Genomic DNA, 22,448 nt, shown 5'->3' on the forward strand with positions numbered 1-22,448 from the left:
GAAATTCTGGGTTGAAAATTCTTTTCTTTAAGAATGTTGAATATCGGCCCCCACTCTCTTCTGGCTTGTAGAGTTTCTGCCGAGAGATCAGCTGTTAGCCTGATGGGCTTCCCTTTGTGGGTAACCCGACCTTTCTCTCTGGCTGCCCTTAACATTTTTTCCTTCATTTCAACTTTGGTGAATCTGACAATTATGTGTCTTGGAGTTGCTCTTCTCGAGGAGTATCTTTGTGGCATTCTCTGTATTTCCTGAATCTGAATGTTGGCCTGCCTTGCTAGATTGGGGAAGTTCTCCTGGATAATATCTTGCAGAGTGTTTTCCAACTTGGTTCCATTCTCCCCGTCATTTTCAGGTACACCAATCAGACGTAGGTTTGGTCGTTTCACGTAGTCCCAAATTTCTTGGAGGCTTTGTTCATTTCTTTTTATTCTTTTTTCTCTAGACTTCCCTTCTCGCTTCATTTCATTCATTTCATCTTCCATCAGCGATACCCTTTCTTCCAGTTGATCGCATCTGCTACTGAGGCTTCTGCAGTCTTCACGTAGTTCTCGAAACTTGGCTTTCGGCTCCATCATCTCCTTTAAGCCCTTCTCTCCATTGGTTATTTTAGTTATCCATTCTTCTAATTTTTTTTCAAAGTTTTTAACTTCTTTGCTATTGTTTTGAATTTCCTCCCGTAGCTCAGAGTAGTTTGATCGTCTGAAGCCTTCTTCTCTCAATTCGTCAAAGTCATCCTCCATCCAGCTGTGTTCCATTGCTGGTGAGGAACTGCGTTCCTTTGGAGGAGGAGAGGTGCTCTGCTTTTTAGAGTTTCCAGTTTTTCTGCTCTGTTTTTTCCCCATCTTTGCGGTTTTATCTACTTTTTGTCTTCGATGATGGTGATGTACAGATGGGTTTTTGGTGTGGATGTCCTTTCTGTTTGTTAGTTTTCCTTCTACCAGACAGGACCTTCAGCTGCAGGTCTGTTGGAGTTTACTAGAGGTCCACTCCAAACCCTGTTTGGCTGGGTGTCAGCAGCGGTGGCTGCAGAACAGCGGATTTTCGTGAGACCACAAATTCAGCTGTTTGATAGTTCCTCTGGAAGTTTTGTCTCAGAGGAGTACCCGGCCCGGTGAGGTGTCAGTCTGTCCCTACTGGGGGGGTGCCTCCCAGTTAGGCTGCTCAGGGGTGAGGGACCCACTTTAGGAGGCAGTCTGTCCGTTCTCAGATCTCCAGCTGCGTGCTGGGAGAACCACTACTCTCTTCAAAGCTGTCAGTCAGACAGGGACATTTAAGTCTCTGGAGATTCCTGCTGACTTTTTGTTTGTCTGTGCCCTGCCCCCAGAGGTGGAGCCTACAGAGGCAGACAGGCCTCCTTGAGCTGTGGTGGGCTCCACCCAGTTCGAGCTTCCTGGCTGCTTTGTTTACCTAAGCAAGCCTGAGCAATGGCGGGCGCCCCTCCCCCAGCCTCGCTGCCGCCTTGCAGCTTGATCTCAGACTGCTGTGCTAGCAATCAGCGAGACTCCGTGGGCATAGGACCCTCCGAGCCAGGTGCGGGACACAATCTCCTAGTGTGCCGTTTTCCAGGCCCTTTGGGAAAGCGCAGTATGAGGGTGGGACTGACCCAATTTTCCAGGTGCCGTCTGTTACCCCTTTCTTTGACTAGGAAAGGGAACTCCTTGACCCCTTGCGCTTCCCGAGTGAGGCAGTGCCTTGCCCTGCTTCGGCTCGCACACAGTGCGCTTCACCGACTGTCCTGCACCCACTGTTTGGCACTCCCTAGTGAGATGAAACCGGTACCTCAAGCAGAAATGCAGAAATCACCAGTCTTCTGTGTCGCTCGGGCTGGGAGCTGGAGACCGGAGCTGTTCCTATTCGGCCATCTTGGCTCCACCCTCCCATATAATGGCCTTCTTTGTCTCTTTTGATCTTTGTTGGTTTAAAGTCTATTTTATCAGAGACTAGGATTGCAACCCCTGCCTTTTTTTGTTTTCCATTTGCTTGATAGATCTTCCTCCATCCCTTTATTTTGAGCCTATGTGTGTCTCTGCACGTGAGATGGGTTTCCTGAATACAGTACACTGATGGGTCTTGACTCCTTATCCAGTTTGCCAGTCTGTGTCTTTTAATTGGAGCATTTAGCCCATTTACATTTAAAGTTAATATTGTTATGTGTGAATGTGATCCTGTCAGTATGATGTTAGTTGGTTATTTTGTTCGTTAGTTGATGCAGTTTCTTCCTAGCCTCGATGGTCTTTACAATTTGGCATGTTTTTGCAGGGGCCGGTACCGGTTGTTCCTTTCCATGTTTAGTGCTTCCTTCAGGAGCTCTTTTAGGGCAGGCCTGGTGGTGACAAAATCACTCAGCATTTGCTTGTCTGTAAAGGATTTTATTTCTCCTTCACTTATGAAGCTTAGTTTGGCTGGATTTGAAATTCTGGGTTGAAAATTCTTTTCTTTAAGAATGTTGAATATCGGTCCCCACTCTCTTCTGGCTTGTAGAGTTTCTGCCGAGAGATCAGCTGTTAGTCTGATGGGCTTCCCTTTGTGGCTAACCCGACCTTTCTCTCTGGCTGCCCTTAACATTTTTTCCTTCATTCCAACTTTGGTGAATCTGACAATTATGTGTCTTGGAGTTGCTCTTCTCGAGGAGTATCTTTGTGGCATTCTCTGTATTTCCTGAATCTGAATGTTGGCCTACCTTGCTAGATTGGGGAAGTTCTCCTGGATAATATCTTGCAGAGTGTTTTCCAACTTGGTTCCATTCTCCTGGTCATTTTCAGGTACACCAATCAGACGTAGGTTTGGTCTTTTCACATAGTCCCAAATTTCTTGGAGGCTTTGTTCATTTCTTTTTATTCTTTTTTCTCTAAACTTCCCTTCTCGCTTCATTTCATTCATTTCATCTTCCATCACTGATACCCTTTCTTTCAGTTGATCACATCGTCTCCCGAGGCTTCTGCAATCTTCGTGTAGTTCTCGAAACTTGGCTTTCAGCTCCATCAGCTCCTTTAAGCCTTTCTCTCCAGTGGTTATTCTAGTTATCCATTCATCTAATTTTTTTTCAAAGTTTTTAACTTCTTTGCTATTGTTTTGAATTTCCTCCCATGGCTCGGAGTAGTTTGATCGTCTGAAGCCTTCTTCTCTCAACTCGTCAAAGTCATTCTCCATCCAGCTTTGTTCTGTTGCTGGTGAGGAACTGCGTTCCTTTGGAGGAGGACAGGTGCTCTGCTTTTTAGAGTTTCCAGTTTTTCTGCTCTGTTTTTTCCCCATCTTTGCGGTTTTATCTACTTTTGGTCTTTGATGATGGTGATGTACAGATGGGTTTTTGGTGTGGATGTCTTCTGTTTGTTAGTTTTCCTTCTACCAGACAGGACCCTCAGCTGCAGGTCTGTTGGAGTTTACTAGAGGTCCACTCCAGACCCTGTTTGGCTGAGTGTCAGCAGCGGTGGCTGCAGAACAGTGGATTTTCGTGAGACCACAAATTCAGCTGTCTGATAGTTCCTCTGGAAGTTTTGTCTCAGAGGAGTACCCGGCTGGGTGAGGTGTCAGTCTGTCCCTACTGGGTGGTGCCTCCCAGTTAGGCTGCTTGGGGGTCAGGGACCCACTTTAGGAGGCAGTCTGTCCATTCTCAGATATCCAGCTGCATGCTGGGAGAACCACTACTCTCTTCAAAGCTGTCAGACAGGGACATTTAAGTCTGCAGAGGTTCCTGCTGAATATTTGTTTGTCTGTGCCCTGCCCCCAGAGGTGGAGCCTACAGAGGCAGACAGGCCTCCTTGAGCTGTGGTGGGCTCCACCCAGTTTGAGCTTCCTGGCTGCTTTGTTTACTTAAGCAAGCCTGGGCAATGGCGGGCGCCCCTCCCCCAGCCTCGCTGCCGCCTTGCAGTTTGATCTCAGACTGCTGTGCTAGCAATCAGCGAGATTCCGTGGGCATAGGAGCCTCCGAGCCAGGTGGGGGACACAATCTCCTGGTGTGCCGTTTTCCAGGCCCATTGTAAAAGCGCAGTATTAGGGTGGGACTGACTCGATTTTCCAGGTGCCATCTGTTACTCTTTTCTTTGACTAGGAAAGGGAACTCCCTGACCCCTTGCGCTTCCCAAGTGAGGCAGTGCCTTGCCCTGCTTCGGCTTGTGCACAGTATGCTGCACCGACTGTCCTGCACCCACTGTTTGGTACTCCCTAGTGAGATGAACCCAGTACCTCAAACGGAAATGCAGAAATCACCCGTCTTCTGTGCTGCTGACACTGGGAGCTGTAGACTGGAGCTGTTCCTATTCGGCCATCTTGGCTCCACCCATCCTAAAATAGCTTTTTCTAATTCCGTGAAAATGTCAATTGTAGTTTGATGGGAATAGCATTGAATCTATAAATTACTTTGGGTGTTATGGCCATTTTCATGATATTGATTCTTCCTATCCATGAGGATGGTAAGCTTTTCTATGTGTTTGTGTCTTCTCTTATTTCCTTGAGCAGTGGTTTGTAGTTCTCCTTGAAGAGGTCCTTCCTATCCCTTGTTAGCTGTATTCCTAGGTATTTTATTCTCTTTGTAGTGATTGTGAATCGCAGTTCATTCATGATTTGGCTCTCTGCTTGCCTATTGTTGGTGTAAAGGAATGCTTGTGATTTATGCACATTGATTTTGTATCCTGAGACTTTGCTGAAGTTGCTTATCGGTTCAAGAAGTTTTGGGGCTGAAATAATGGGGTATTCTAGACATAATATCATGTCATTGGCAAGCAGAGACAACTTCACTTCCTCTCTTCCTATTTGAATATCGTTTATTTCTTTATCTTGCCTGATTGTCCTGGCCAGAACTTACAATACTATGTTGAATGGGAGTGGTGAGAGAAGGTATCCTTGTCTTGTAGTGGTTTTCAAAGGGAACGCTTCCAGCTCTTGCCCATTCAATATGATATTCACTGTGGCTTTGTCATAAATAGCTCTTATTATTTTGAGATATGTTCCATCAATACCTAGTTTATTAAGAGTTTTTAACATGAAGGGATGTTAAATTTTATCAAAGGCCTTTTCTGCATCTATTAAGATAATCATGTGGTTTTCGTCTTTGGTTCTGTTTATGTGATAGATTATTACATTTATTGATTTGTGTATGTTGAACCAGCCTTGCATCCCAGGGATGAAGCCGACTTGATCTTGGTGGATAAATTTTTTGATGCACTGCTGGGTTCTGTTTGACAGTTATCTTATTGAGGATTTTGGAATTGGTGTTCATCAGGGATATTGGCTGAAGCTTTCTTGTTTTGTTGTGTCTCTGCCAGGTTTTGGTATCAGGCTGATGCTTCATAAAATGAATTAGGGAGGAGTCCCTCCTTTTCAATTGTTTGGAATAGTTTCAGAAGTAATGGTGCCAGCTCCTCTTTGTATTTCTGGTATAATTCAGCTGTGAATTCATCTGATCCTGAGCTTTTTATGGTTGGCAGGCTATTAATTACCTCCTCAATTTCAGAACTTGTTATTGGTCTATTCAGGGAGTCAACTTCTTCCTGATTCAGTCTTGGGAGGGTGTATGTGTGCAGGAATTTATTCATTTCTTCTGATGGTAGTTGGTATTTCTTTTTCTTTTTTTTTTTTTTGAGACAGAGTCTCATTCTGTAGCCCAGGATGGAGTGCAATAGTATGATCTCTGCTCACTGCAACCTCCTCCTCCCAGGTTCAAGCTATTCTCCTGTCTCAGCCTCTCGGGTAGCTGGGATTACAGACGTGCACCACCATGCCCAGATAATTTTTGTATTTTTAGTACAGACAGGGTTTCCGTATGTTAGCCAGGCTGGTCTCGAACTCCTGACCTCAGGTGATCTGCCCGCCTTGGCCTCCCAAAGTGCTGGGAGTGCAGGCATGAGCCACCGCACTCAGCCCAGCAATTTGTATTTCTGTGGGGTCAGTGGTGATATCCCCTTTATCATTTGCTATTGTGTCTATTTGATTCCTCTCTCTGAATAGTCTAGCTAGTGGTCTATCTATTTTGTTAATTTTTTAAAAAACCAGCTCCTGGATTCATTGGTATTTCAGAAGGTTTTTTTGTATCCCTATCTCTTTCAATTCTTCTCTTAGTTATTCCTTGTCTTCTGCTAGCTTTTGGATTAGCTTGCTGATGCTTCTCTAGCTCTCTTCATTGTGATGTTAGGGTGCTGATTTGAGATCTTTCTAGATTTCTGATGTGGGCATTTAGTGCTATAAATTTCCCTCTTAACACTGCTTTAGCTGTGTCCCAGAGATTCTGGTACATTGTCTCTTTGTTCTCATTGGTTTCAAAGAACTTCTTGATTTCTGCCTTATTTCATTATTTACCCAGGAATCATTCAGGAGCAGGTTGTTCAATTTCCATGAAATTGTGTGATTTTGAGTGAGTTTCTTAATCCTGAATCCTAATTTGCCTACACTGTGGTCTGAGAGACTGTTTGTTATGATTTCAGTTCTTTTGCATTTGCTGAGGAGTGTTTTACTTCCAATTATGTGTTTTATTTTAAAATAAGTGCCATGTGGCACTGAGAAGAATATATATTCTATTGATTTGGGGTATTGAGTTCTGTAGACGTCAACTAGGTCCACTTGATCCAGAGTTGAGTTTAAGTCCTGAATATCCTCATTAATTTTCTGTCTCAGTGATCTAATACTGACAATGGGGTGTTAAAGTCTCCCACTATTATTGTGTGGGATTCTAAGTCTCTTTGTAGGTCTCTAAGAACTTGTTTTATGAATCTGGCTGCTCTTGCATTGGGTGCATATATATTTAGAATAGTTAGCTCTTCTTGTTGAATTGTTCCCTTTACCAGTATATAGTCCCCTTCTTTGTCTTTTTTGATATTTATTGGTTTCAAGTCCGTTTGGTCAGAGACTAAGATTGTGACTCCTGCTTTTTTTGGCTTTCCATTTGCTTGGTAAATTTTCCTCCATCCCTTTATTTTGAGCCTGTGTGTATCTTTGCATGTGAGATGAGTCTCTTGAAGACAGCATACCAATAGATCTTGGTTCTTTATCTAGCTTGCCATTCTGTGTATTTGAATTGGGGCATTTAGCCTATTTACATTTAAGGTTAGTATAGATATGTGTGACTCTGATCCTGTCATCATGATGCTATTTGCTTATTTTGCACACTAGTTGATGCAGTTTCTTTGTAGTGTCATTGGTCTTTATATTTTGGTGTATTTTTGCAGTGGCTGGTACCAGTTTTTCCCTTCCAGTACATATTTAGTGCTTCTTTCAGGAGCTCTTGCAGGGCAGGCCTGGTGGTAATGAAATCCCTCAGCATCTGCTTGTCTGGAAAGGATTTTATTTCTCCTTTGCTTATGAAGCTTAGTTTGGCTGGATATGAAATTCTGGGTTGAAAATTCTTTAAGAATGTTGAATATTGGCCCCCAGTCTCTTAAGTTTTGTAGAGTTTCTGCTGAGAGGTCCACTGTTAGTCTGATCGGCTTCCCTTTGTATGTTACCTGACCTTTCTCTCTGGCTGCCCTTAACAGTTTTTCCTTCATTTCAACCATGGAGAATCTGATGATTATGTGTTTTGGGGTTGATCTCATGGAGTATCTTAATGGTGTTCTCTGTATTTCCTGAATTTGAATGTTGGTCTGTCTCGCTAGATTGAGGAAGTTCTCCTGGATAATATCCTGAAGTGTGTTTTCCAGTTTTCCAGCTTGTTTCCATTCTCCCTGTCTCCTTCTGGTACTCTAATCAATTGTAGGTTTCGTCTTTTTATGAAGTCCCACATTTTTTGGAGGCTTTGTTCATTCATTTTCATTCTTTTTTCTCTATTGTTGTCTGCATGTCTTATTTCAGTAAGGTGTTCTTCAAACTCCAATATCCTTTCTTCTGCTTGGTCAATTCAACCGTTGATACTTGTATATGCTTCACAAAGTTCTCATGCTGTGTTTTTCAGCTCCATCAGGTCATTTATGTTCCTCTCTAAACTGATTATTCTAGTTAGCAATTGCTCTAAACTTTTATCAAGGTTAACCTGCTCCTTTAACTCATCTTAATTTTTTATTACCCATCTTCTGAAGGCTACTTCTGTCAATTCATCCATCTGATCCTCCGTCCAGTTCTGTGCCCTTGATGGAGAAACACTGCATTCATTTGGAGGAGAAGATGCACTCTGACCTTTTGGGTTTTCAGCATTTTTTCATTGATTCTTTCTATCTTCGTGAGTTTGTCAAGTTTCGATCTTTGAGGCTGCTGACCCTTGGATGGGGTTTTTGTGGGGGCCTTTTTGTTGTTGTTGATGCTGTTGTTGTCACTTTCTACTTGTTTGTTTTGCTTTCAATAGTCAGGTCCCTCTTCTATAGGGCTGCTGCAGTTTGCTGGGGGTTCACTTCAGACACTACTCATCTGATTTGCCCCCATGCCTGAAGATGTTACTTGAGAGGGCTAGACAATAGCAAAGATGGGTGCCTGCTCCTTCTTCTGGGACTTTTGACCTTGAGGAACACCAACCTGATGCCAGTAGAATCGCTCCTGTATAGAATGTCTAACAACCCCTGTTAGAGGGTCTCACCCAGTTGGGTGGCACAGGGAGTCGGACCCATTTAAAGAAGCACTTTGTCCCTTGGTGGAGAGGGTATGTTTTCCTGAAGGGAAACCCACTCATCTGGGCTGCCTGGATTCCTCAGAACTACCAAGAGGAGAGGCTAAGTCTGCTGGTTTGCAGAGACTGCAGTCACCCCTCCTCCTATGTTGATGAATTACTGAATGGTTTCCAATTTGGAGCTATTACAAATAAAGCTGCTGTGACCACTCATCAAGTCTTTGAATGGGCATGTGCTCTCCTTTGTCTGGGATCAATTCCTAGGAGTGGAAGGACTGGGTGCTATGGTAGGTGCATATTTATCTGTTTAAGAAATTGCCAAACTGTTTTCCAAAGTGGTTGTACCAAGTTATATTCCCACAAGCAGTATATAAGAGTTCAAGTTATTCTGCACCCTAGCTAACACTTGGTATGGTCAGTCTTTGATTTTAGGCATTCTAATCATTATCTAATAGTGTCTCATTGTGATTTAAATTTTTACTTCTTTAATGACTAATGAGGTTGAACGTCTTTTCATGTACCTATTAGCCATCTGTATACTTTATTTGGTGAAGTATCTGGTGTCTGTTAAAATCTTCTGCCCATTAAAAAAATGGGTTGTTTGTTTTCTCATTGAGTATTAAGAGTTCTTTATATATTCTGGATATAAGGACTTGCATCAGGTATGTGATTTGCAAATATTTTATTCAAGTTTGTCTTTTCATTCTCTTAATAGTGTTTTTTTTTTTTAAATAGTTTAGTTCTTACTTTTGATGAAGGCCAATTTATCATTCTTTTTCTCTATGGATTCTGCTTTTGGTGTCATGTCTAAGAAATTTTTGCCTAATCCAAGGTCTCAAAGATTCTCTCTTAGGTTTTTTCCAGAAGTTTTGTAATGTACATTTAGGCCTATAATACATTTTAAGTTAGTTTTGGTATATCATGTGAGGTTTGGTTCAAAGTTCATTATTTTGCATATGGATCTCCAATTGTTCCAGCAGTATTGATTAAAACGACTGTCCTTTCTCCACTAAATTGCCTCTGTAGATTTGTCAATAATCAATTGTCCATATATGTGTGGCTCTATTTCTGGACTCTCTTGTGTTCTATTAATCTATTTGCTGTTTTGTGCCAATGCCACTATTTTGATAGCTATAACTTTATAATTAATTAATCTTGAAATCAAATGTATTAATTCTCTTACTTGGTTATTCTTTCTAAAATTTGTTTTCATTATTTTAAGTACTCTGCATTTTCAAATGAATGTTAGGATCAATTTATAAGTTTCTATCAAACAGTCTGCTGGGTTTTTAATTTTGATTATATGGAATCTGTAGATAAATTTGGGGAGAATTGATATAATAATATTAAGTCTTCTGACCTATGAACATGGTATATCTACTTTTTTTTTTTTTTGAGATGGAGCCTTGCTCTGTCACCTAGGCTGGGGTGCGGTGGCACAGTCTTGGCTCACTGCCCAAGATCAAATGATTTTCATGTCTCAGCCTTGCCAGCAGCTGGGATTACAGGCACACACCACCACGCCTGGCTAATTTTTATATTTTCAGCAGAGAAGGGGGTTCGCCATGTTGGCTAAGCTGCCTCGAACTCCTGACCTCAAGTGATCCGCCTGACTCGGCCTCCCAAACTGCTAGGATTATAGACGTGAGCCACCATACTCAGCCATGGTATATCTTTTTTTTTTTTTTTTTTTTTTTTTGAGACGGAGTCTCGCTCTGTCACCCAGGCTGGAGCGCAGTGGCGCAATCTCGGCTCACTGCAAGCTCCGCCTCCCAGGTTCATGCCATTCTCCTGCCTCAGCCTCTCCTAGTAGCTGGACCACAGGCGCTCGCCACCACACCCGGCTAATTTTTTTGTATTTTTAGTAGAGACGGGGTTTACCGTGGTCTCGATCTCCTGACCTCGTGATCCGCCCGCCTCGGCCTCCCAAAGTGCTGGGATTACAAGCGTGAGCCACCGAGCCTGGCCCAATTTTTTGTATTTTTAGTAGAGACAGGGTTTCACCGTGTTAGCCAGGATGGTCTTGATCTCCTGACCTCATGATCCGCCCACCTCGGCCTCCCAAAGGGCTGGGATTACAGGTGTGAGCCACCGCGCCTGGCCTGGTATATCTATCTGTCCATTTATGTAGGCTTTCTTCAATTTTTGTCAGCACAGTTTTGTAGTTTTTAGTGTATTGTTCCTGGATCTTTTGCTAAATTTATCCCTTCATATTACATATTCTTGATCCTATTTTGAAAGGCATTTAAAAATCAATTTCTGATTGTCTATTGCTTACACATAGAAATAAAATTGGTTCTTGAATACTGATTTTATGTCCTGAAACTTTGCTAAATTCAATTATTAGTAGCTTTTTTTTGTTGATTCCATTGGCTTTTCTACATAGATGTATTAATTTCATAATGCTGCTTAACAAATTACCACAAATATAGTGGCTTAAAACAACAAACATGTATTTTCTTACAGTTTTGCAGATCAGAAGCCCAGAGAGTTTTATGGGGCTACTGTGAATTTGTTGGCAGGCTTAATTCTTTCTGGAGGCCCCAGGAGAGAATCCATTCCTGCTCCTCCACTTCTAGGGTTGGCTCTTGGTCCTTTTCTCTATCTTCAAAGCTGGCTTAAAAGCACCTTCTCTCTCACTTCCTGTCTTCCTCTTATAAGGATCTTTGTGATTATGTTGGTCTACATGGATAATCCATGATAACTCCCTCATCTCGGGATCCTTAATTTAGTCACATCTGCAAAATCCTTTTTGCCATATAAGGTAACATTCACACATGTCAATTCACAGCTTAGGACATGAACTTCTTTGGGGTGCCATTATTCAGCCTATCACAACAGAAAATCTTATCTCCTACATATAAAGATAGTTGCATCTTTCTTTTTCAATCTGAATGCCTTTTATTTCTTTTCCTTGTCTGAATGCAGTAGCCAAACCTTCAGTATAGTGTTGAATAGAAGTGGTGAAAATGAACATCCTTTCTTTGTCCTGATCTTAGGAAAAAAGCATTCAGCCTTTTACCCTTAAGTATGACATTAGCTGTTAGAGACTTTGTGTGGATACCCTTTATCAAGCTAAGGAAGTTCCCTTCATTTTTTTTTCTTACCAGTAATAGATTTTGAATTTTGTCAAATGCTTTTTCTATATCTATTGAGGTGATCATGTTTTTTCCCTTGTTTGTTAATATGATGAATTACAATGATTGCTTTTCAAACGTTAAACTAACCTTGAATTTCCAAGATAAGCCCCACTTGGTCATGGTGTATTATTTTGGATTTGATTTGCTAAAATTTTGTTAAGAATGTCTGTATCTATGTTAATGAGTGATGTTAGACTGCAGTTTGTTTTTCTTTCCTTGCTTTTAATGTCTTTGGTTTTGGTATCAGAATAATGCTGATCTCATAGAATGACTAGGAAGTATTCTCTCCTCTTCAATTTTCTGGAACAGTTTGTATAGAATTGGTTTTCTTTCTTTCTTCAAGATTTGGCAGAATTCATCAGGGAAGCCACCTGTGTCTGGCTGCTTTCTTTCAGCTTTCGTATGTCTAACAGTCTTCAGTTTGCCTTTGTTTTTATTTTTATTTTTTGAGACAGAGTCTCGCTTTGTTGCCCAGGCTGGAGTGCAATGGCACAATCTCACTGCAACCTCTGGCTCCCAGGTTCAAGCGATTCTCCTGCCCCAGCCTCCTGAGTAGCTGGGATTACAGGTGCACACCACCACACCTGGCTAATTTTTGTATTTTTAGTAGAGACGGGGTTTCACCATGTTGGCCAGGCTGGTCTTGAACTCCTGACCTCATGATCCGCCTGCCTCAGCCTCCCAAAGTGCTGGGATTACAGGCATGAGCCACCATGCCCAGCTTGCCTTTGTTTCTAAAAGAGAGTTTAAGTGGACTTAGAATCCTAGGTTGACAGTTTATTTTGTGGTTTTTTGTGTTTTGTTTTGTTTTGTTTAAGACAGAGTCTCACTCTGTTGCCCAGGCTGGAGTGCAGAGGTGTGATCTCAGCTCACTGATGCCTCGACCTCCTGGGCTCAGGTGATCCTCCCACCTGTCTCCCGAGTAGCTAGGACTACAGGTGTGCACCACCATGCCTGGTTAATTTTTGTATTTTTTGTAGAGATGGGGTTTCGCCATGTTGCCCAGGCTGGTCTTGAACTCCTGAGCTGAAGCAATGTGCCTGCCTTGGCCTCCCAAAGTGCTGGGATTACAGGCATGAGCCACTGTGACAGGCTGACATTTTTTTTTCCCTTCAATACATTAAAGATGTTGCTCCACTCTCTTCTTGCATTGTTTTTGATGAGAAATATGCTGTCATCCTTATCTTTGTTACTGTGTATGTGGCATATCTGTTTTCTCCTTTATTTTTAAAACTGGTTTTGAGCAATTTGAATAATATGATGTACTTGGTGTTATTATAATATTTTCTTCATGTTTCTTGTGCTTGAGCATATTTATTTATTGGGCATATTGACTCTGAGAGTTTGTAATTTTTTTCAAAATTTAGAAAAAACTTGGCCATTATCTCTTCAATCCCCCTCACACATACTTTTTGTAGATCTGAACTATATGTACACGTTGAGCATCCCTAATCCCCAAATCTGAAATTTGGAATGCTCTAAACTCTGAAACTTCTTGAGTAGTGATCTGACACGCAAAGAAAATGCTTACTGTAGCATTTTGGATTTCAGATTTAAAATGCTCAACTGGTATGCATTGTGCAAATATTCAAGAATCTGAAAAAGTCTAAAATCAGAAACACTTCTGGTCCCAAGCATTCTGTATAATAGGCTGCTTGAAGTTGTCCCACAGATCACTGATGCTCTTCTCATTTTTTTTAAGAATCTTTTTCCTCTGTTGTTTCATTTTGGATAGTTTCTATTGCTATTTCTCTTGCAGTGGCTAAACTATGGTCATACCATTAATGTATATTTCATTTCATATATTGTACTTTTCAATCTTAAAAGTTCGACTTAAGTATTTATTATATATTCTGTATCTCTGTTTAACTTTTTGAACATATAGAATAACAACTGTTTTACCGTCCTTGTCATCTAATTCTAAGAACACCTTCGTCAGTTCTGAATCCATTTCAGTTGATTACTTTTTCTCCTCATTGTGAGTCATATTTTTCTGCCTGTTTGCAAGTCTCACAATCCTTCAGTGACTGCTAGAATTTTACTTTATATTCCCATAAATATTCTCGAGCATTGCTCTTGGACACAGTTAAATTACTTGGAAGCAGTTTGATCCTTTTGGCTCTTGCTTTTTGATGGGGGGGCCAAAACTTCATTTATGCTAGGTCTAGTTATTCCCCATTCCTAAGGCTAGGCCCTTGTTAGTACCCTACCCAATGCTCTGTGAATTGGGAGGTTTTTTTTTTAATATTATTAATGAAGACTATACTTTAAAATATAAGCTTTGAGAATTACAGACGGCCTGATAATTGTCTGCAGATACCAGAGACCATTTTATGGTGGGCCAGAGTGGGACACAAAAGAACAACAGCAGACATGGCAGAGGATAGATGATGAAAGAAAAGAATCTGAATCTGAGTGGGACAAAACCCACATCCTTTAGCCATCCCAAAGAAAGGCTCTCCAGTTCCTTAGTGATAAAGTACTAAAAGCTGTTATCAGAATCACACTACATATTGTTTGTTGTTTGACACATACATATTTGAGTTTAAGTCAGGCAACTTAACCCAGTTAATCACAAGTCTATGTTTATATAACTTAATAATATCACTTTTTACTTATAAAGCTTCAAATGAAAAGAACTGCTTCCTGTTTCATTACTAATAGATGTCTGAACTGAACAACTATCAAATGAGAATTGTTGTCCAAATTTTGATGCCAAGGGAGTGGATGGTGCCTGAATATGGGTTGCTCCTAACTGAGCACACTGCACATTATTATCATGCAGGCAGCCTCTTTTACTTACAACAACCACTTCTGCTAAATTTATAAAATATTTATGTATTTAAAACTTAAACTTTTTTTTCCATGTAAAATAGTTAAAATAGTTTCCTTTTATTTTTTCATGAGTCTTTTTTCTTACTACATAGCCTGGAATTTCAGGGGGGTCAAGTGAAGCTGAGGCAGAGGGAGAATGTGTGTGCAAATGAGGATGTCTGTTCACTTAGGGTCCAAAAGTGATAGTTACCACTCTTATTTGCATATTTTCAATGACTTCACAAATGAGAATGAGTAGAAATAAAAGAATCATGCCTCTTCCTCTTCCTCTTCCTCTAGCTCCTCATCAACCTCTGCTTCAGTCTGGTAGTCTTCTGTTTCTTCCTCATAATCTTCCCCAGTTAACTCCCATGCAGTATATTGAAATGGTTCTGGAGAAAAAGAGAATCATTGGGGAAAATATTTTTAGCAAAAAAGGTTATTAGCATATTACTATAGTCAAAGGTTAGGAAAATTAATTATTATTATTAGTCTCTTAGATTAAATATGTATGCAAATAGGCCTTTATAAGTTCCTTATGTGACAACTGGCCAGTATGGCCAGAGGTGTTTGGGCCGCGCAGCTGTTCTGTTGGTCAGGACCTGCACAGTGATAGTTGCTAAGTATTTTATACATCAGCCTTGGATATATTCAACATTTACTTCATAAACCATCAACGAAGGCTTTCAAGTTTCAAAATGCTTCTAATACTATCACCTGCTCTTGATAATAAATGTTATGATTAAAGCCCTTACTTTCCATAGTCTCAACTACTTTTTGAAGTAATTCCTGTGGAGTTCTGTCAGCAATCTCCAAGTTTAAAATTTTAATGTAAGCTTCACTAATTGTTGCTTCTAGCTGTTTCCAGAGGATGATGAAAGAACCAATCTTCTCTTTAAATGGCTCCATTTCAGGAACATCAGGATAAGAGTCTTCTGGAAACTCAGGTAGTACAACTTTGGAGTAAAAGACAAAGGAAAGAAAAAAGGGGCCTTAAATATCCTATCTTTAGCCATATTGCCAAAATAGCTTATACTTTGTAATATTTTTTAAACAGCTGAAAAAAAAATATTCTAAGCAACAATATACATTCATAAATTCATAATTTAATTATGATTTGTTCTTATATTTGCTGCAGATGTATATTTACCTGTTACTAAAACTCAAGCTTTTGGATAATTAACATGATTTTCTTAAGGAAACTTTAACTGTTAATAAAAAATGTATAAAACAAATTTGTGTGAAAACCAGTGTTATAATCTGGTTTGATACACTTTTAATGGAGTAAGCCAAATATTTATGTATGTCAATTAGCATATAACATAGAAAGAAATAAGTATGAAGCACCTACTATGCCTAAAATTAGAGACCCTTTGTAAGAAAATATGAAAAGTACTTTTATGCACAAACTACTTTCATTTTACAGTCTAACCTGTTTCAGATAATTTTTCGGTTTCCAGGCCCTCTTTGGATCCTTTTGGGGTTTCTGTTTCCACTATAGTTTCCTCAATAGGCTCAGATACTTAAGAAAGAAATCTAATAGTTAGTGTTTAAATTTTAAAACATTATTCCTTTGTGAAAGTTTTGGCACAAAGAACATTTCAAAATATAGCTTAAATTGTACATGAAATGTCTAATAGAAAGCACAGTTCTTGTTAGGGAAAGAATGGCATAAGGATACATAATAAAAAAGGCAGAAAATAAAGAATATTCTTAAACACATAAAAGGAGATGGACTAGAATAATAATTGACACATGGCACATACAATTCTGGCTGATAATTTGTTAAATATTAATCAAACTTCTTTTAATTTTGCAGTAGACTAACAATGCCTGATATTTCTTTTAATTTCTTATTAAAATACCCATGAAGCCAGGCATAGTGACTCATTCCTGTAATCCTAGCCTTTGGGAGGCAGAGGTGGGACAATCACTTAAGGCCGGGAGTTCAAGACCAGTCTAGGCAACACAGCAAGACCACATCCCTACAAAAAATAAAAATTAGCCAGGCATGGTGGCTCACACCTGTGGTCCTAGCTACATGGGAGGCTGAGGTGGGAAGATCACTTGATCCCAGGAGTTCAAGTTACAGGGAGCTATGATCGTGCCACTGCACACCAGTCAGGGTGACAGAGCAAGACGCCATCTCTTTAAAAAAATTTTTTTTCAAGAAGATACACCAAAAAAGACCAAAAGTGGCAATGAGAGATGATGATATTGCAAAGTCCCAGCTGTAGGTGTAGGCATGGACAGATTTAAGAGAATCTCAACTAATTTCACTGTTGAAGGTATAGATTGAAAACTGTTTTCCTGAAGGATGTAAGACACGCTGCACATACAGATCCAGCAGAGGTGGTTTCAGGGAAGGCAGGACTAATTATCTGTCTTTTCATCCTAGTCTGCTCCTAGTTCTGAAACACAAGTTTTGCATAGACAAAAATACATATATCTATATGCATATATACATATGTATATACACACACACATTCTGTAACACTGTGGAAACTGTCTTCTGAGTTAGCTAAAATAATACTTGGGTCCTCTTTCAACAGGATCTATAATGTTTAATACTCAATAGAGCATGAAGTAGAAGGGGACAAGCCTGGGGATGGCCTGGTGGTGGCATGTTTAACTGTAGGTTGCTCAATTAAGAAACTCATTATAAACCATGGAAGAGAAAAGAACACCAAGAATATACAGATAATTCTACAATGTCTTAGCTTCTCTGGCTTAATCAAAGACTGCAATAGTTGGGGGTGAAGACCTAGCCTCAGTCGAGAAGAGCCATACAAGATGAATACTTACTAAATATTACAACTTGAACTAGGTTGATTTGCATTAACCTATATCAGATATAACAGGTCTATATCTGAGAATGCCAGGCAAGAAGTCTAACTGAAAAGTACATGTGTGTGGGGGTCAGGGTAGGGGGACAGAGTTCTTATAAATACTCCACCTACCCTTCCTGTTGGTAAATGCAAGAGTTTGATATATTCTGCTTCATCCAAGGATAAGTCCACAAAAACAACAAAAACAAAATCGATGAAGGAAAAGAGAGTATTGATCCAAAGATTCAGATGAAAATTTTACTTCTGAAGACAATTTCTTATATAAAGCAGAGTAAATTTTACAAGATGTATGCTTGGAGTACTAAAAAACACAAGAGAACAACTGAGTCTATGAAATAAAAATCATGAGGCATAAAGATAGATCAACCTAAAATAAAGGCAGAAATACAAGAAAGGTAACTGAAATAAGAAAACAATGCAAGGAGATCTAAAATGCAATAGTAGAGTTAACATATGCATTGGGAATGTTCTTACTTACAAGTGGGAGCTAAGCTGTGGGTATGCAAAGGCATACAGAGTGGTATAATGGACATTGGAGACTCAGAAGGGAGCAGGGTAAGAGGGGAGTGAGGGATGAAAAACCACCTATAGGGATTAAGAAACTCACTCAAAACTGCTCAACTACATGGAAACTGAACAACCTGCTCCTGAATGACTACTGGGTACATAACGAAATGAAGGCAGAAATAAAGATGTTCTTTCAAACCAATGAGAACAAGGACACAACATACCAGAATCTCTGGGACACATTTAAAGCAATGTGTAGAGGGAAATTTATAACACTAAATGCCCACAAGAGAAAGCAAGTGAGATCTAAAATTGACACCCTAACATCACAATTAAAAGAAGTAGAGAAGCAAGAGCAAACACATTCAAAAGCTAGCAGAAGGCAAGAAATAACTAAGATCAGAGCAGAACTGAAGGACACAGAGACAAAAAGCCGTTCAAAAAATCAATGAATCCAGGAGCTGGTTTTTTGAAAAGATCAACAAAATTGATAGACCGCTAGCAAGACTAATAAAGAAGAAAAGAGAGAAGAATCAAATAGATGCAATAAAAAATGATGAAGGGGATATCACTACTGATCCCACAGGAATACAAACTACCATCAGAGAATACTATAAACACGTCTACGCAAATAAACTAGAAAATCTAGAAGAAATGGATAAATTCCTAGACACATACACCCTCCCAAGACTAAACCAGGAAGAAGCTGAATCCCTGAATAGACCAATAACAGGTTCTAAAATTGAGGCAGTAATTAGTAGCCTACCAACCAAAAAAAGTCCAGGACCAGACAGATTCACGGCTGAATTCTACCAGAGGTACAAAGAGGAGCTGGTACCATTCCTTCTGAAGCTATTCCAGTCAATAGAAAAAGGGAATCCTCTGAGTTCATGTCCTTTGTAGGGACATGGATGAAGCTAGAAACCATCATTCTCAGCAAAATATCACAAGGACAAAAAACCAAACACCGCATGTCTTCACTCATAGGTGGGAATTGAACAATGAGAATACTTGGACACAGGAAGGGGAACATCACACACCGGAGCCTGTTGTGGGGTGCGGGAAGAGGGGAGGGATAGCATTAGGAGATATACCTAATGCAAATGACGAGTTAATGGGTGCGGCACACCAACATGGCACATGTATACATATGTAACAAACCTGCACATTGTGCACATGTACCCTAGAACTTAAAGTATAATTAAAAAAAAAAAAGAAAAAGGGAATCCTCCCTAATTTATTTTATGAGGCCAACATCATCCTGATACCAAAGCCTGGCAGAGACACAACAAAAAAAGAGAATTTTAGACCAATATCCCTGATGAACATCGATGCAAAAATCCTCAATAAAATACTGGCAAGCCGAATCCAGCAGCACATCAAAAAGCTTATCCACCACGATCAAGTTGGCTTCATCCCTGGGATGCAAGGCTGGCTCAACATATGCAAATAAATAAATGTAATCCATCATATAAACAGAACCAAAGACAAAAACCACATGGTTATCTCAATAGATGCAGAAAAGGCCTTGAAGAAAATTCAACAGTGCTTCATGCTAAAAACTCTCAGTAAACTAGGTATTGATGGGACGTATCTAAAAATAGTAAGAGCTATTTATGACAAACCCACAGCCAATATCATACTGAATGGGCAAAAACTGGAAGCATTCCCTTTGAAAACTGGCACAAGACAGGGATGCCCTCTCTCACCACTCCTATTCAACATAGTGTTGGAAGTTCTGGCCAGGGCAATCAGGCAAGAGAAAGAAATAAAGGATATTCAACTAGGAAAAGAGGAAGTCAAATTGTCCCTGTTTGCAGATGACATGATTGTATATCTAGAAAACCCCATCATCTCAGCCCCAAATCTCCTTAAACTGATAAGCAACTTCAGCACAGTCTAAGGATACAAAATCAATGTATAAAAATCACAAGCATTCTTATACACCAATAGCAGACAAACAGAGAACCAAATCATGAGTGAACTCCCATTCACAATTGCTTCAAAGAGAATAAAATACCTAGGAATCCAACTTACAAGGGATGTGAAGGACCTCTTCAAGGAGAACTACAAACCACTGCTCAACGAAATAAAAGAGGACACAAATAAATGGAAGAACATTCCATGCTCATGGATAGGAAGTATCAATATTGTGAAAATGGCGATACTGCCCAAAGTAATTTTTAGATTCAATGCCATCCCCATCAAGCTACCAAGGACTTTCTTCACAGAATTGGAAAAACTACTTTATAGTTCATATGGAACCAAAAAAGAGCCTGCCCACATTACCAAGACAATCCTAAGCAAAAAGAACAAAGTGGGAGGCATCAAGCTACCTGACTTCAAACTATACTACAAGCCTACAGTAACCAAAACAGCATGGTACTGGTACCAAAACAGATATATAGACCAAAGGAACAAAACAGAGCCCCCGGAAATAATACCACACATCTACAACCATCTGATCTTTGACAAACCTGACAAAAACAAGAAATGGGGAAAGGAGTCCCTATTTAACAAATGGTGCTGGGAAAACTGGCTAGCCATATGTAGAAAGCTGAAACTGGATCCATTCCTTACATCTTATACAAAAATTAATTTAAGATGGATTAAAGACTTACATGTTAGACCTAAAACCATAAAAACCCTAGAAGAAAACCTAGGCAATACCATTCAGGACATAGACATGGGCAAGGACTTCATGACTAAAATACCAAAAGCAATGGCAACAAAAGCCAAAATAGACAAATGGGATCTAATTAAACTAAGGAGCTTCTGACAGCAAAAGAAACTAGCAACAGAGTGAACAGGCAACCTACAAAATGGGAGAAAATTTTTGCAATCTACCCATCTGACAAAAGGCTAATATCCAGAATCCACAAAGAACTTAAATTTACAAGAAAAAATCAAACAACTACATCAAAAAGTGGGCAAAGGATATGAACAGACACTTCTCAAAAGAAGACATTTATGCAGCCAACAGACACATGAAAAAATGCTCATCATCACTGGCCATCAGAGAAATGCAAATCAAAACCACAATGAGATACCATGTCACACCAGTTAGAATGGCAATCATTAAAAAGTCAGGAAACAACAGGTGCTGGAGAGGATGTGGAGAAATAGGAATGCTTTTACACTGTTGGTGGGACTGTAAACTAGTTCAACCATTGTGGAAGACAGTGTGGCGATTCCTCAAGGATCTAGAATTAGAAATACCGTTTGACCCAGCCATCCCATTACTGGGCATATACCCAAAGGTTTATAAATCATGCTGCTGTAAAGACACATGCACATGTATGTTTATTGTGGCACTATTCACGATAGCAAAGACGTGGAGCCAACCCAAATGTCCATCAATGATAGACTGGATTAAGAAAATGTGGCACATATACACCATGGGATACTATGCAGCCATTAAAAAGGATGAGCTCATGTGCTTTGTAGGGACATGAATGAAGCTGGAAACCATCATTCTGAGCAAACTGTCACAAGGAGAGAAAACCAAACACCGCACGTTCTCACTCATAGGTGGGAATTGAACAATGAGAACACTTGGACACAGGGTGGGGAGCATCACACACTGGGGCCTGTCGTGGGGTGGGGGGAGGGGGGAGGGATATTATTAGGAGATATACCTAATGTAAATGACGAGTTAACGGGTGCAGCACACCAACATGGCACATGTATACATATGTAACAAACCTGCACGTTGTGCACATGTATCCTCTTTAGAACTTAAAGTATAATAATAATAAAAAAAAGAAAAGCCATCTATAGGATACAACGTGCACTACTTGAGTGATAGGTACGCTAAAACCCCAGACTTCACCACTATGTGTGATTCATCCATGTAACCAAAACCCACTTGTACCTCTAAAACTATTGAAATAAAAAAATTTTTAAATGCATTAGGAGAGAGGCAATAAGGTGGAGAAGGTAAACCAGTGACATGGAGGATAACAAGTCTCTGAAGAATCCAGAGAAAAAGTACAAAGAGATGAGAACTATCAGGAAAAAGATTAACGTGGTTGAGAAACAATAGTTATCTGACCAAAAATAATAAACGATCCTGAAAAAGGAATCTGAAACAAAATAACTGAAGAAAGGCATTTTGAGCTAGACAAAGATTGTGATATGAAGACAAAAAGAGCTCAGTGAATTCCAGGGTAAATCATTCACATATCAGCAAAGTTTTAACAAATAATGGCATTGAAAAGGATCCTTTGAGCATCCCTGCAGGAAAAGAACAAAAAGAACAGAAATGAGGCAATGTCTTGACTTTTCCATGTGTAGAGGACAATGAAGGAATGTCAACATGAGGAATTCTGAAAAGAAATGGTTATGACAATGATTTAATAGCCCCTAAGTTGTTTTATATGTGTGAAAGCAATAGATTTGCATAGAAATTACAAAATATGCCATGCTGGATCCTTAAAAAGTTGCTCAAAGATATAGACCAGATGACTAAGAGATGAATCAAAATTAAAATATCAAGAATAGGGTCATGTGGAATTTGGGAGAAATCCAAATGAAATTATCATGATCCTAGTACCACACAGCTACAGAAATCCACAGCCTGTTCTAGTGGACTGGACAAAACTGGCCACACTC

At 39.9% G+C, this 22,448-nt stretch overlaps 1 protein-coding gene across 2 annotated transcripts in view; it reads right to left on the reverse strand.

Annotated features, from left to right (window-relative positions):
• The window catches only part of AK9 (adenylate kinase 9), a 225,980-nt gene that overhangs the window by 68,356 nt on the left and 135,176 nt on the right, over positions 1–22,448 (reverse strand). For both annotated transcript variants that reach the window (XM_032156454.2, XM_058435472.1), the window contains exons 22-24: positions 15,911–16,000; positions 15,234–15,434; positions 14,755–14,870 (exon numbers count right to left, since the gene is read on the reverse strand). In XM_032156454.2, the coding sequence (XP_032012345.1) occupies positions 14,755–14,870; positions 15,234–15,434; positions 15,911–16,000 (407 nt within the window). The remainder of the gene's footprint in view (positions 1–14,754; positions 14,871–15,233; positions 15,435–15,910; positions 16,001–22,448) is intronic.

The sequence above is a fragment of the Hylobates moloch genome, unplaced genomic scaffold (genome assembly GCF_009828535.3).
Source record: "Hylobates moloch isolate HMO894 unplaced genomic scaffold, HMol_V3 SCAFFOLD_2, whole genome shotgun sequence".
Lineage (NCBI taxonomy): Eukaryota > Metazoa > Chordata > Mammalia > Primates > Hylobatidae > Hylobates > Hylobates moloch.